General features: G+C 44.8%; 1 protein-coding gene across 1 annotated transcript; it reads left to right on the forward strand.

Annotated features, from left to right (window-relative positions):
- The first annotated feature begins 4,421 nt into the window (after positions 1 to 4,421).
- On the forward strand, positions 4,422 to 15,346 carry LOC102049963 (uncharacterized). Its single transcript, XM_055726927.1, has 11 exons — positions 4,422 to 4,855; positions 6,988 to 7,122; positions 8,416 to 8,540; positions 8,833 to 8,901; positions 9,358 to 9,471; positions 10,284 to 10,399; positions 10,686 to 10,741; positions 12,216 to 12,268; positions 12,912 to 13,039; positions 13,568 to 13,724; positions 14,832 to 15,346. Exons 1-11 carry the CDS (start codon positions 4,643 to 4,645, stop codon positions 14,932 to 14,934), a joined length of 1,269 nt encoding a protein of 422 aa, XP_055582902.1. The 5' UTR covers positions 4,422 to 4,642; the 3' UTR covers positions 14,935 to 15,346.
- Positions 15,347 to 16,064: the final 718 nt, after the last annotated feature.

The following is a 16,064-nucleotide window of genomic DNA, read 5'->3' on the forward strand; positions in this document are numbered from 1 at the left end:
TGTGACGGCACCAGCTACCTGAGGCCATGGCGTCACAACCTGCCCGAGGCTGTGGTGCACAGTGTGCCTAAGGTGATGGACACACAGCATGCCCGGGGCCATGGCAGCACTGCCCGCCCGAGGCCATGGAGGCAGAGCCTGCCCGGGGCCATTGAGGCCCAGCCTGCCCGATGCCGTGCCAGCACAGCCTCCCCAGGGCAGCGCTGCTGCCCCATCCCTTGGTCTCCTCCTCACCTGCAGCGCTGCGATCCGGCAGCAGCAGCAGCAGCAACAGCACAGCCACCTGTGCTTGCTATAACCGCATACAGACCCAGCGGGTGTTTCTTCTGTTCCTCCATAAAGGGTCTTTGCTTTATGTCTACACACATTTTTGTGGCAATACTTTGTTAGAGTCCCTCGTTGCTTCAGCGAGTCTGAGGAGGGTGATTCTGCACCAAAATCAAGGGCGTGTTCTGTGGCCATTCACTAAATTTGATGCGCCTAGGCTTCAACATCAGTAGTTAAATTAGACAAATTGTTTTATCTGGAAATATTACCACATGACACTCATTCAGAAATCTCCACTGTGTACTGGGAAAACTATGTACCCAGTAGCTTTAAAAATGACATGCAAAATAGCAAACCTTGCACTCCGTGAGCTGAGAACGCATTAAAAACATAAAAAAACTGAAGGATGACAAACAAATGACAGCTCTTGTGTCTGCATCCTGTATTTTCCTTGTAGCACGGTCACCATCTAGTGGGACAGGGGCAGCAAGCACATAGCGTCTGTGTACGCTACAAATTACAGGAAAATACAGCTGTCCACATGCCTGTGTGTGTTTCTGCTTCTTTTGCATTTCCTTCTGCTTCTGACCTGAAATATCAGGGACTTCAGAAAAGTGTGTTTTTGTAGTATTCTACTTCCAAACAGCTGGGTTTCGCGTACTAGAAGTTGTTAGTGGATGTCAATGCCACTGCTGTTCAAATGAAAGTATGTAAACATCTATAGACACAAAATCGGAAGAGCTGATATTTTTCTAAAACTTCCTTCTTAAGTTTTTGCTTAATATGACTAATAAGTCATTTATCCAGGAATAAAAATGAAATTAAGAAAAGCATTTTTCAGGGGTACATACTTATGGTGCTTATTATAGTGAGCTTAACTTCTGAGGAAACAGAAACGCATTGCCTCCCTTGCGCTTTTATCTCAGAATGGCCAAGATATGACAGTTACCCAAGAAGTTACAGAATAGTTAGGTGCTGTGTTGGGGCGTTTTAGCAGCATCAGCTAGAGAGTACACTGCATGTTGTCACACCCAGGAGGTTGTAGACTTCAGCAGTTCCCACACAAGCTTTTCAGTGAGAGCTTCTAATTCAGTGGAAGTTTTGCAATCGATTTCCATGGAACTATCTATGCTTAGTGACTTGTCACCTCAGTGTAACTAGCACGTGTGTCCACTGAATGGTGCGTCACCGATTTGTGCAGCCCTGGGGCAGCCTAAATAACTTTAGTCTTTTTGATCATATGACATCGGCAAACAGCCTACCTCCAGACAAAAATGCAGAGAGGAAAGGTGCACAGACATGGCAGTTATGCAACAAGTCTTTGAAGAAACATCCACATATAACGATATGCAACTTAAATATAGGCTGAAACTAGGAAATTCTGTCCCAGATCTGAGCTTTCTTGAAGTACAGGCCTATCTGGGTCTTATGCTACAGATGCCAGTCTGGCCATTATTTCTGGATGGAGTTCTGAAACTCCAGTTACATTTACAGCTCTCTGAGGAGGAGAGGCCATAATGCATTTTTTTTTTTCTTCTCTTGCCTTTGATTTCAGCTCAAACACTGCTAGAGAGCCTGGATAGCTTTGCACAGCAAATGCAGCCAGTGCTCACTGCTGTGCAAAGAGCCTGAGAACCAGTATGGACCTCAGAGCTACGCTTAATCTGATTTTACAGACCATTGATTTCTGAGAGTGCCAAAGTATTTTTGCTGATGGAATATAGCCCTAACATATCAATTGCCTTTGCCAGGCAGCCGGATTTAAAACAAGCAGTGCTGTTTAAAGTGTTCACTACCCAATAAGAAGTTTGATGGTCAATATTGCAGATGCTTAAATTAGCAAATTTATGCTAACCAGAAATTCTTAAATTCACCTTGCTTTGTTCTCTGTATTTTTAGCACTGTGCATCAGTCGCAGGTTCCTCATTTCCTCCTGAACACAGAAACAAACAAAACAATTGAATATTTTCCTCCCCACATTTTTCCTAAGTATGTGGAACAGATCTTAAGACTTGTTTTAACATGCACAGCATTGTTTTTGCCATGCTAAAAACACTACCAGACATGTCAGGACTTTGGTTCTTCTGCAAGTCCTGCTGGTTTGGAACCCATTTCCACAACAAACAATATTGCCAAGATAAATTGTTTGCCAGACATAACTTTCAGTCCTCGAACAAATTATCTAAGAAATGTTGAAACATAATGCTGCACGAAGCAAACTGCTTCCATGCTTCCTGTCCTCTTAGGAAGGAACAAAGCTTATCTCTGTTACAGATTCCGTAGAGACAGGCACAATAACTTCACCGGTGCGTTGGTTAGACTATGGGAGTTTTTGCATACTTGTAAGTATCAGAGGAACATCTGAAATATTCGTGCCCCATTGATCCTCCCCTCAGAAATGGAAGTACTGAAATTCAGATTTGTGTAAGGACTCCCAACAGTTCAGCAAGGAGCAGTAAAGCTGCTCGTGGACTGCATGAGGAAAAAAAGGAAGAGTTTACAAGAATCCGTCATTCGCCATAGGTTCTTGCTTCTCAAGCAGAGTAGAGCTGCTGAGGGTTTAATTACGTGCATATTTGTAAAGTCCCAAAAGTTTGTCATTTGTGTGGCTCTTTCCCCACTGAGTACTGCTTTGTGTTAATACTGTGCTTAAATTTTAACTAAAAAATAAAAGCTGTTTTTCATAATCCATTTCCTTTCAGCCTTTCTCTGGACTGAGCCGTGTCTGCTGTGCTGCAGGTACAGGGTGATAACATTGTGACACATCTCCTATTTTTAGACCGTTTTCAGTCCCTCCACGACACAATCTGAAGTAAGAAAATAACCTTATTATCTCTCTGGCTCTCTGCCTACTCTGTGTGGTTAACTTTAAGATGTACCTTTTCAATATTAACTGAAGCAATGGCAATTTACAGAAATAAATTTCTGAACCTCATTGTCTTAATCTTGGATGCCTTCTGCTTCTTAGTGCCTGCCCTTCTATTTTTGATTTGATGTGGTCCATGGATAGCAATAAAGCAACACAGAACAGTTCTGCCTGATCTCAGAAAAGGGGAACTGTGTAAAAATAAGGAAGCTTTTTAAGAAGGTAGAAGGAACACTAAAAGCTTTTGAAGGATAGATAGAAACATCATCACAGAGGCAGAGTAAGTGCACATCAGTATCAGAAAAGACTAGATACGGGGCAAAAAGAAGAACAGAACTAAGGAGGTTATTAAAAACAAGTTGCATTCAGAGAACAAAATCAAAAGAACCATAAGCACTGTTAAACACAAACCACAGCAGAGGTGGTTATAAAACCCAATCGAGGGACAGTTGAGATAAGGCATAAAAATGTACAGTAAGTGCTTTTCAGGTAACAGCAAGTCCTCTGAGAAGTCTGTAGAGCTAACAGGGAGTCCCAACACCCAGAAGACAAAAGAAAGCACAGGTTCTGAGAGCCCCATCTTCCTCCAAAGCCACATCAGCTACACTTCAGCTACTCCTGAGAGGCTGGGTTTATTTCAGCACAGGGAAATGAGACTACATGCTGGCTAACTGCAAAAGGAATAAAAAGATCTGTTCTGCAGCCAGCCAAAAGCCTTCAAAAACAGAGCCTCTAGAAATGGGACCCGCAAGAGCTGCTGAAGGGATGCCTGCTGCATTCAGTTGGGTTTTTGTGTGTGTGCCTTGGATGCCAGGGGCTGCCCAGCTTTCTCCCTGCCTCTTGCCCAGAGCTGGCAGCGGGAGCAAGCGAAGGATGCTGTGAGCCCAGTAAAACAGGGTCAGAAATCTACAACAGGAACTGTGATGCCAATTGATGAGCTGAGCCACAGCCACAGCCTTCCAGCTGGGGGGAGAGCCGCTGATACTGCCCTCACCCCCCAGAGATACCCCAAACCCACCTCTCCCGCACCTTCACCCGCAGGCTTTCCTGAACCTTGGCTGTGCCTCTCCAGGGGAACTGCCTGCGCTTCCCTGGGGGCCTTCCATGCAGCTGGGCGAAACGCGCACTCAGATCACGTTTCTCGAGGGAAAAAATGTTTGGCTTTTTTTTTTTTTTAAATTAAAAAATAAATAGAAGGAGCAAACGCTGCTTCCCAGCGTGACGCAGCGCGCCGGCAGCCGGGACAAGCCCCTGGCGGAAATGCCCGTGACCGGCCCCGGGACGGGGCGGTGAGCGGCCCTGAGGCGGGGTCTGCTGGCGGCCAGAGCCAGCGCCGGGCTCCGCGCACCGCTCCGCCAGCGCGCACCGCACCGCACCGCTCCGCCCCGCCCCGCGCCCCGCCCCGCGCCCCGCTGCGCCCCGCCCCGCGCCCCGCTCCGCTCCGCTTCGTTCCGCCCAGCCGCGCTCCGCCAGCGCGCAGGGCTCCGCACCGCCTCCGCACGCCCCGCCATGCCGGGGCTGCTGGCGCTGCTGGCGCTGCTGGCGGCGGCGCTGCTGGCGCTGCTGGGGGCGCGGCGGGCGGCCGCCCCCGGCGCGGGGGCCCCGCTGAAGCGCTGGGCCCTGGGCTCCCTCCTGCTCTTCCACGGCGCCTGGAGGCAGCGGGCGGCCGGCGGGGGGGCCCCGGAGCCGCGGCGGCCACGGCCGCTTCGCCCCGACCCCCACGTGAGTGTCCCGCGGCACCCCCGGTCCTAGGACCCCCAGCCCTGGGACCCCCATGCCCCGGGAACCCTTTCCGTGACACATCCTTCCCTCCCATCCCGGTCTCTCTGCACCCCTGCCACCCCACTCTTCCCTTGGGACCCCATCCCCAGCACCCCCACCCCCGATGCCTGGAACCTCCATTCCCTGGGACCCACGTGCCCCCCCCAACACCCATTGCCCGTGGACCCACACCCCCTGGACCCATACCACCTCCATCTGCCAACCCACCTGCTCCCCTCTGCATCCCCAGCACCTTGCACACCCAGGGACCTGCATCCCTCAGGTACCCCCATCCTCTGCATCCTGGTGCCTGGCAGCCCCCACCACCCAACCCCTGAAGCCTGGGGACCCACGTCCTTTCCCCCCACTTCAGCCCATCCCAGGGAGGGCAGGTTGGGGATGTCCCCTTGGCTGTCCCTTGCAGGGAGGAGGGTTACCTCTAATCAGACCAGCTGGTGTTGGTAGGAGAAAGCAGATACCCTACAGGACACAGCAGCCTTTTATTTTAGAATACTTAGTGAATTGAATTTTATTTTCCAGATGTACTTGGCTGCTTAATAAATAACAAACCCTCTGTCTCCAGCCTGTACCTTGCTGGTGTTTGGGTACCATCCTGCCGAAATGCTCACTGTGCCTAGCAGGGAGATGTGGGTGGGCTTTGCTGTGTTTCTTGGTGCGAGGGGGAAGCGTAAAGGCTGATGTGGCAGGATTTCCCTCGCTTTTCCTTGCCTCATCAAGATTCGACTTGCAGACGCCAGCTGAGATGTTGGATCCTAAGTAACTTCTGTGAAAAATGGACTTCTTATTAACATTTCCCAGAGCCTTCTAGGAGTCCTTTAAGATATATTATTTAATAAATGCACTGAGGCCTCTGCTTAGCCTTAAAAAAAAAAAAAAAAAAAGCTGTTTTCTCTAGCTTTTCCTTTTTACTAATTAAGGTGCTGCTTGGGGAAGCTTTTTGCCAATCTCAGCCAGATTTGATAGGGCAGGAGTGACACCTTCTTCCAAATCAAACTGAACATCCAGGGTGGTTTGGGATATAGCCAAGGGGTCTGTGCTTTCCTCTCTGCTCCTCCAGGCAGCGACACTGGAGCAACACTTACAAGAGAAATCTAAAAACGGATCTGGAAAATCTTTCAAAAAATTATGTTTCTGAATTTTTGCATTGGCATCCAGTGGGCTCGCTCTGTGTGTATTTCCAGACTGTGCCCTCAAACCCCCCTCTTACCCATATGCATAAAGGGGATAATCATCTGATTTTAGTATTTTTTTCATTAGCATTTTCTGGTGGATAATTTTTCAGAGATGGAACTTCATCTATGCCCAAAAATACAGACATAAATCTTAATTTCCACGTTCCAGCATTTAAAACCTCACTTTGAGTCAGTCCTGCACAAATGTGTGGAAATGTACGTCTGAATTTGAAGTTGTCACCTTCTGTTCCTAATAGTTTTTAAGATTTGAGATGGTAACTGGCCCTACAGCAGCCCAGCTGCTGATCGTGTTGGCAAAGTGCTGGGTTTCCTGTTACCTTCTTTCTCTTCCTTTTTCCTTTTTAGTGCTGTTTCCCCTACATGTCAGTTGTCCTACTTACAATTTGGAGTTAGGTGGGGAAACAGCATGTTTGTGGCTCAGTTGCATCCTCACAGACACACGTTTTGAGGGTGTATTTCATAAGGTCAAGGGAACTCATTGCAAGATAATCATCTTAATTCAGGATACTGTTTCACCTTATCCGTGGTTTACCATGCAATAATTATGTTCCCTCGCTGAAACTGCTTCTCATCCGCTCCTGCTCTGCTTTCTGTGTCTGCCCTGATGAGGAAATGGGCAAACAGGAAAGGAAAAATGCTTTTGTGTCAATGCATGATGTGCTTATTGTACACCAGCTTGACTAAATGTTGTGGATCTCAGTCATATGAGGCTTCACTGCTGCTAGCAAAACTCTCTGGCTGGTCATTGCTAATAAATATAAAAAGTGAAAGTAAAACTTGATTGCTGAGAAGCAACCTATGGAAAACAAAGAATTACTCACCTTCTCCCGCTCCTTTCCTGCCTCCAGCTGGGGCTGAAATCCATTTCCCTTTCCCTAGGCACTTGATTCGGTTTACTTCACCGGCTTTGCAGAGACCAACAAGTCCTTTGTGATTGCTCGTCTTGCAAAACGTCCTGACGGGATCTGTGAGATGTGGCTCTTCCTGAGAGTGGATGGAATAGGAGAGTTTGAAGTAGGTGGTGGATGTGAGGTGGCATTCAAGAGCAGTGCTTAACTCCTGTCTTGAACACATGTTAGGATCCCAAGCAAAAATTGATGTTCTCTACATCTTCTCTACAAAAACTTCCTAACAGGAAGACATCAGTGCTTTGTCTAAGGGCAGCAGCAAAATTGGCCAGATTGCTGGTAATGTCTAACATTTTGAGGAGATTCTGACATTCACTTCCTTTTTCCCATAATGTGCACAAAACATAGCATATTTTCTAAAAAATGCCTTGTTAAGTCTCCCAGGAAGACTTTGAGCGTTTAGTCTTTCTGATAACATGCAGCACATGGTTACTAAGTTATGTTGTATGCTTATAACATGCAGCACATGGTTACTAAGTTATGTTGTATGCTTATGGTTGATTTTCCCCCCTTTTTTAATGAGTGAATGCTATAAAAAACATTGTGCAATTGCCTCTTTAAAAGAGAAAGAAAAGCTTTTAGGGAGTTATGTGTACATCGGCTTCATTCTTGCTAAAAAAACCACAATATTAAACATATATTTTCCCTGTGAAATTCCCTTTTTGTCAATAGCTGACTACATAGTAAAGGAGGGAAGGTCTGGCATAAATCCCTTTGCACTCAAATATCTTTATATTCAAAAATTAGTTTCACTAAGTAGCCATGACCAGAAAAAGCAGGAGATGTCCTATTTGCAGAAAATTAAGAAAAGAAAAAAAAGAAGAGATTGATGTGCATTGTTTTGTTTTCTAGTAATATTTAGTATAATCATACTACTTTGTGGCTTTGTGACTTGGAACTGCCAAGTTCAGGACCTTCTTAGATCCTTCCCTACAGCAGCAGGTATAAGCTCGCTTTTAGAAAGGTGGCAGCTTTAGGAAACAAGACACGTTTTCCAAAGAGCAGCTGAAGAGTTTTGGGAGCTTGCATGCACTAGAAATTTAGAACATTTTCATCATCATCATCATTAAACTCAGTCTAAAAATAAACTTACCCCTAAAGCCCTGCATCAGCTTGGCTGTGAGCTTGACAGCCACTAGCGTCAGGAGTTGAGCTCTTCCAGTGACATCCCTGTGCACAAGTAATTCAGTTGTATTATCTGAAGCAATAATGTTTTATCTTATAACGCAGGTATTTTAGATGCAATTTTCTCTCTCTAATAATTGATTACCAGAAAGCAGGCAGAACTGAAAAGCCAATTCAACCAAATGTTGCTCCTGCAGAGGGCCATGAGAGCAGGAATCCACCCACATTGCGTCCTCACAATTGAATTGAATGTTTTCCTGAAATGTCTTTTTAGCACCCACAACATCCAAACATGATGGTGAGAGATGAAGCTGAAGACATCTGGAGTGGGGGAGGGCTCACTATTGAATACTTAGAGCCTCAAACATGCTGGAAAATAAGCTTTAATGGATTACTCAGGTATTGCAACACTCCATAGTTTCATTTATCTACCCTTGAGACCAAGGCTTTTTGAACACTGTCTGGAAATATATTTAACCAACTTGAACCAAAAGCAATTTGGTAACAATAGCATGCATTGATTTTTACGGAATGAAAATACAGCTAGTTATATACAGCATTACTCTTCTACCTTAGCATACAATAGTGTCATTCTTCTGCGCTGTCTCCTATTGCACCCATTTCCAAACATACAAGAAACATTTTGCTGTTTGTTTGGGAATGATACAGAATTATAGTGCTTTCTTTACAGAAAAGGACCGTACCGGCAGGAGTGGAGTGAAGAGGAAGGTGAACTTGTACCAGTTAAATTCTCTTTCCAGTAAGTGTTTCACGCTTGCTTTGGGATGTATAGTGATGTATAGTTCAGGGTTAGAGATTTCGTTACTGCTTTCGAAAGGTCATGTGCACAAAGGAACACATGAAGCCCTTGAAAAATAATTTGCTGTCAAAGCAGCACAGCATTTCTGCAGTATTGCTGCGTTTGTGCCTCTGAGCAGACTGGGTGAGAGAAAGCAGCATGCTGTCGCTTGCGGCTTTGCCCTGCCAGCTTCCCTTCCTAGGCAATCTGTTGGCTCTTGCAGGCCGTTGTTGCTCTTCTCAGCTTCCTTTTGTTTGCTTCCTTGAAGAGTAGTAACATATTTAAAATGACAAAAATCAGAATTTTCCAATAATGGCAAAATACAAAGATTGCCACTGTCTGAGCTGCAAGTGCACAGCTTGGCCTGGTATGGTCTGAAAACTAATAATGTCTTTTATTTTTTCCCCATTTTTCTAGTTGGGAGAACTTCACAGATATCTTTAACTTTAGTGTCGACAGTCACCCCAGCACATTGGCACGTGCTTTGGCCCAGGAACCGTGGACCATTGAGTTCTTCCAGAGGGTCAAAAAGTGAGAGGCGAGATTAATTTTTCTGGGGTTAATGGCAATTTTTCTAGAGATCTCTTCAGGGCTTGTCCTATGTTGTTGTAGGTGATTTTAGAAGGCGTGTTTAATTTGAAATGAGCTAATAAGGGACATAGCTCCTGTCAGGTGTCTCCTGGTTTCATGACCTGGCAACCTCTAAGGAGGTTCCTGCGCACAGATGAAGTCTTCCTAATGTGTGGGTGGAGGGACCTGCCCACGGTTTTGGTCTGTAAAACCTTGAGCATTAGGAATGTTTCTTGTTCTGTCTTTTTTCATCGCTATCAACCTGATTTAGGCTGCTTCCAAAGTCAATGGCCTAGGTATGTCTAAGCAAAGGATCGACTGTAATGGTGTGAAAGAAGAGCTAAAGTGGGTGTTTTAATTACTATACAAGCTTCAGAGAGCTGAAAATACGAGAAGAAAGTATGTGTATTGATAGTGCGTTGTCGAAATACAAGCAGAAAATATGGATACCAACAGTCTTTGGCGATACCTGCTGACTTCTGAGCAGCAACTCTTCGGTAGTACGGCATTTTTTTCAAAGAAAGGGCATTTTTATAGTCTGTTAGGGTGGGAATTTGCTGTTGTTTCATTCTCAGGTGTCTCATAGACATTATGTAGCAATAACTGGGAAATGTAAAAGTGATTACTAATGTGTAAAATCTGGCATAGCCATTATCCATGTGCTCTGAAGTCTCTCCTTCATTTTGGGATATAAGTCCATCAGGTTGACATTGAGGCTGCTTGAATAGGAGACTTGTTGATTTTGCCTGTGTCAGTTCACTCCTTTCTTCCAGACAGAGGGAACAACATTTCCGACATGAGCAGTGGGGCCAGTCTGTTGGAGGAATTGAAATAGAAAACCATGAGAAAATCGAACTTTCCCTCAAAGGCGTTCGGAGCCACTCTTACGGTAACGGCTCCAGAGGCAATTCGCTCACTTGTCCGTTTTCACTATAGCTGGTACTGGCAAGACAGTGGGACTACAGATTATCTTTAAAAATAACCAACTCCATGACTGGGCATGAAGTTAAGATGTTTCAGAGGAAATACCGTTACTGTTCTGTATTTTGCACGCCTACCGTGTTATCAGTTACTGGGTATTTCTTTACCAAAGTTAATGTCAAGCCACATACTATTAGTTCATGTTTTCCAGCAATGGCGAACTTTAAGTTGGTTGATTTTCTTCTTTTTTGCAGGTATCCGAAACTGGTCTGAGATTTACCGTTATGTCATGATTTTGGCACACTTTGAAGTAGGTATTAACATGGCAATGTGCTACTTCACCATGAAATCAGAGGTGTTTCTGAACTTCTCAGTCGTATTTAAGTATCCAGAAATAAAGCATTGGGAACATCCATGGCGTGCAATCAGAGGTGCTAACTGGTGCCATCATTAGCACCTATAAGCCTTGGGAGCAGCTCTCAAAAGCAGAGCCATGTGTGTAAAAACTGAGGTTTTGCTACAGGGTTGAACCAAAAGTTGTTTTGGTAACTTGAAACTGCTTATTTTGGCTTTTTAAAGAAACTTTAGATAGGCAGCTTTACAGGACAGATTCTCAGCTGCCGCAAATACCTGGTGCTCGGTGGAGCTGATGCAGTGCTGATTCACGCTAATTGAGAGCCTGAGGTGTTTGAAGGCGTCCTAAGCCTTCATGACAGCAGCCGGCAAATATTTCTGCCTGTGCTGAGCTCTAATTCTCTGCTTTGCTGTTGTGGCTGTGCTGGAGGAGAGTCAGCGCGGTGGCTGCTGGAGCGTGCAGCCTGGCGAAGCGTTGAGTGCTGGCCTTACAAGCTGGCATGCAACCCGAACAGATGCTCCTGAGCAGGCATTTCCTTTGCCAAGACAGGCGTAAAGAAATCGAAACTCTCTATTATAGGCAGTGTTACAGGAGTTAAAGACTGAATTCAGAATAAAAGTTCTTTTCCTGGGTGTACGCTGGCCAGCACAAAGCGCAGCTTGGAAAATCCCACATATGTGCAGATTTGGGAGCTGCTGGGATCTACCATGTGCCTATGTACCTTTTAATAAGGCTGTGCTTCTGCACTGCGATGTGTATCGTCAGGTAGTAACCTCTCCCTGATCTTCATAGGACTCAAAATAACTGTGGCTCTTCCTCTCCTAATTAAAAGCCATCTGACTGTTTATTAAGAAGGAATTAGAGTTTGTTGCCAATTGAAGTTTGGATTCCTCATACCCTGAGTGTCTGTGCCTATATAACGTCACAACGTGGGCTTATATTTGCCTCAGAGCAAGCGGAGCATTGGAGGGGTTCAGACTTGATGGAAGAGAAATGCAAAGATACGAGATTCCAGTTTGTTCTTATTTAACATTCTCCCGTTATGCTTCTCTGAGGCATAGAATAATATAGATTAGCAGAGGTGTCTGGTCAAAGCAGGGCCCATTTTGACAGGCTGCCCATCAGTTTTGAACATGGCTAGCAATACAGCTCTGCACGTATTGTTTCCTCCTCTTATGTCCTCTCGCTGTGGACATTCTGTTGTCTTTAGTGCCCTTAATTTGCCTTAATCTGTTTGGTTTATATTCTTGGACGCTCACTTGCAGCCAGATTTTCATGGAAGATGTATTGAGAAGATTTGAAGGTATAAATCAATAGCACACTGCATAACCTGCATTATAGGCAGTGTCTTCTTGGTCAAGTCATCCCGTGACCCACAGAAATGAGTCTGCACAAATTAAACTGTGCTTTCCTTATCGCTGTCTTACAGGATGGGACTGCAGCACATTTAACAGTTATTAATATGCCAGCTACCACAACTAAGTAAGTAACCAAGGAATTTTATGCTGCTAAAAACATATGTGTTAAAGGTGGCATGCTGTGCGGGAGCTATATGCACATTCTTACTTTGAACCTGTATAACCCAATTTCCATCCACACCCTCTTGCTGCCTACCCCCTCCGCCCAGTTTCCCATTTTCAGTTAGTCACAAGGGCAGCTTTTACCTTCAATTACTTCCTTTCCATTCAATTACTGTTCAGCTGATGCAGCTGCTTGTCCTACTGACTAGATGATTTAGGGGTACAAATTGAGCACCTCCAGCTATTTCAGAAGGTGTGTCCGTCTCTAGCGGGGCATTACGCAGGGAACCCTGCCTTGCTGACTGGCACGTGCATCCAGAACTTGAAAGACCAGCGTTCATGGCCCTGTGACCAAGTGGAACCCAAGGGACCTGCCTGTCCCACCTGCCCACCATAATCCATCCTGCAAGCCTCATCTTTCCTGCATGCGTGGCTTCCCCTGCCCAGCATTTGCAACATCCCACAATATAACCTTTTCCATTTATTCCTGCTGCTTTCCAGGGATGAAAGCTGTGCACAGTGTTGAGCTCTTCTGGCAGGCTGATGTGCTGGTCCGTTTGAGTTTTGGTTGAACTTTAAATCTGCCCCCTTTCTTTCCTTTCCAGCCTCACTGTAGGCTATGTCTTTTTCCCCGATGGGAGGAAGGCTGGCATCGAGTGGTCCAATGCCTCGCTGGCCGAGATGGCTGCTGATGGTGTTATCAAGGATGAGTATAGAGTCAGTTTTACTGCTGGTGAGTTCAACATAGCCCAGCTATATCTGCCTTCAGGTTTTTGGCGTGCAGTTAATTTAGTGGAGGAAAGACTATTCAGTGAAATTCCATGTGATCCTTGAAGCAAATGTGAAAGCTAAATGCATCTTCTTACACCCTGAGCAATTAACTTCTGTGCTTAAGCCATGTGTGCAGTGTGTCATCAGCGAAATGGTGCATGTCCACTGCAGGATCAGGGCCACAGGCAGCTGTATGGGAGGGAGAGTTACAGTTTCTATTAGCGGTGGTTGTTGCTTATGCTAATCCAGATAAATGATGTGGCTTTCACTTTTTTGGGTGTCAAAATGTGTGTTACGAGGTGGATTCAGCTGCTCTGGGAATATGGCTTAATCAAAGATTTTACTTAATTTAGAAAGCAGATAGGAAAGCTGTTGCTCTTTAGAAAAGCACAAGAAGGAACTATATGCAAAGATAATAGTTCTTGGGATTTTTTGAGATAAAATACTGCTGAAGGTTGGAGACATTCTTCCCTTCTTACTTTTATCAAAGGTGGCAAGTACTTTGACGTTTCTGCTGTGCTGGATAAGCAGGCTTGCCCCGTGGTGTATAACGGCCTGACTGGAAGTGGCGTTTTCCATGAGTGCATTGCAGATTTCCAACTGAACGGGTTAACACAAGGCTGGGGCTTGGTTGAATTTTATTACAGGTAAAATAATGATAGGCAAGAAGAGGTGAAGAATTCCCATCTTCCCATATTACCTATGTGGCTGCAGCTCCATAGATATTTGAAGCATAAATGCACAGACTTTTTGTCTGATGTAAAGAAATGTTGTTCATTTAGTGCTTAATGTTTTTATTAAATTGACAAACACTCTATATAGTATTTGCAAAAGAATATTGTGCAAGCACTTCATACATGCAGACAAACCATGGCCACTTGTTTAGTTGTTTGTTACAGGTTTACGTAAGATTTTATATAGGTCTCCGTATAGGTTTATGAGCTGGTGCATGGTCCATTCTGGAGACTGTCTTATTTAGGCAATCTGTCACATTATAAAAATAATGAGTCCTCTACCCCAAACAGCAGGCTAACCATTTACAGGGTGAAATTTGCTCACACAAGTATTTGTCAGACTAGAGCATAGAAAAGATAAATGTTCAGAAAATCGGTACAGGAATGCCTCTTCTAGGGGAAAGCATTATATTGACAAATGATGTGCTTCTCAGCGAAGTGCTGTTTCTCCTGCCGCAATTGTCAGTTTTTTACTGGAGTCTTTTCCCTGTTGGGTCTTTTCTCTCATGAAAAAAAGGCAAGTTTGGTTGCTTACATTTAGTTTGCTTTTTAAAATAAACACTACTACTTCTTGGCTGTCAGAGGAAATGCCATAGATGACTTTCAGGAGATTGAGAGCTCAGCTTCTTCTGAAAACCAGACGCATTTCAAGCACATAAAATAAGCCACTAAACAGCCAAATGCCCGTTGGTTGAACTTGAAAAGTGTGGGCTGTAGCTGCCGCTGGGTGCCTGGTCCCCCCATTCACTGGCTGTCAAAACCTGCATGGTGGAGGAAAGGACCCGGCATGGAAAGTCTCAGCTAAAACCCCAACAAGGCACCTTCTGCAAGTCCGGACATCCCTGGACGTTTCTAGATCTGCCCCAGGAAATCTTAATTTGGCAATGATGACAAAATTCCCGTGGGCTCCCATCTTATATCTGCTTCCAAATCAAAATCATGTTAGAAATTAAAGGGTGGGTGTCTGGCTCTTCCCCCTCGCTGCAGGTCGCCAACTCAGCATCACTGCTTCTCTTACAGGGACAAAGCTGCCCAGCTGGTTCCAAATTTGCAGCTTAGTTCAAAAGCTGAAGGACCCGACCTTTCCTCCTGGTGCCCTGCAGCCAATGGCTCTCCCCCATGAGAGTTTGCAAGCTCATCCCAGCAATGTTAGCAAGCATCAGCTTTAAAAAAAAAAAAAAATTATTCCCTGCAAAATGCAGTTTTGAGTGTGGAACTCTTTGTCGCAGGATGCTGTGGAGATCGAGGGTATAAAAGGATATGGAGAGAAATGAGATGTGTTTTGAGTTGTGCAGCTCTTAGTTGTTGCTAACCATGGTGGTCTGGAGGCAAAGGAAACCTCTTGACAGCTGATTGCAGGAAGAGTGCGCTAGGAAGGATTGCTCTGTGCTCTGTCTTTTGGTATTTTTCTTAAATTGCCAGCTGCTCCCCGCTGTGAAGACCAGGACACTGGGCTACGTGGATCTCCGACCCGGTTCAGCAGTTCCTCTGTTCTTTCAGATTTGTTTTTGAAATAAAAGCTCTAACTTTCTGAACTCTCTGGTTGTTATAGTCATTAAAACATGGGGAAAATCTATTACAATTACAGGAAACTACACTGATTTGATAGTCTTGTCTCTGACTATGTGAGAGCTGAACTGGAAGAATAGGAGAAAGCACATCTAAAAGAGTTGTCCTCTAGGAATAGCATTAATAGCCAATGAAATAAGTGGTACAAACACATTTTTCCCTTGAAGGAAAGCCAAAGTCTGGTAGTTTGATTTAGAAGACATTCTGAATTTCTTACTGTTCACTTGAACGTAGATGCCATATTTATCACAACATCCATGTTAGTCACTGATAGCTGCTGGCCCAAGGTAATCTAAAGTGTATTCCCTACCTAGATGCATCTTGCTGTAAGGTACTGAAGATTAAACAGGCATGTGATATGTCAAAAAATAGTTACATGGAAGATCTGGACAGCAGGAATTTAAAGAAAGATGCCTCATTCTCTGTACCAGGCAGCAACGCCATGCAACTGCTGGGAGCGTCGTAAAGACAGGCTGTAATAGTACCTCCACTCCGTGTAAGGAACTAATGAAATCTGGGTGCACATATATATTTATAATCTCTGCTTACGTTGACACTGGAGGAGGCTTTAATAGATTTTAAAGAAGACTTTCTCCTTTCTGAGATAATTCTTACACTTATTAATATCAGCATTATATGCAGAATAGGTGCATGAATGTAAAATTTTTCAGCCTATATGTGTCA

This window comes from Falco cherrug, chromosome 14 (assembly GCF_023634085.1).
Source record: "Falco cherrug isolate bFalChe1 chromosome 14, bFalChe1.pri, whole genome shotgun sequence".
Classification (NCBI taxonomy): Eukaryota; Metazoa; Chordata; class Aves; order Falconiformes; family Falconidae; genus Falco; species Falco cherrug.

Bases quoted from the DNA above. Each gene is read 5' to 3' on its own strand.
- LOC102049963 (XM_055726927.1), top strand. From the start codon at position 4,643: ATGCCGGGGCTGCTGGCGCTGCTGGCGCTGCTGGCGGCGGCGCTGCTG. The intron at 8,902-9,357 runs GTAAGTGTTTCA...CCATTTTTCTAG, and splicing joins CCAGTTAAATTCTCTTTCCA to TTGGGAGAACTTCACAGATA. The intron at 13,040-13,567 runs GTGAGTTCAACA...CTTTTATCAAAG, and splicing joins TAGAGTCAGTTTTACTGCTG to GTGGCAAGTACTTTGACGTT.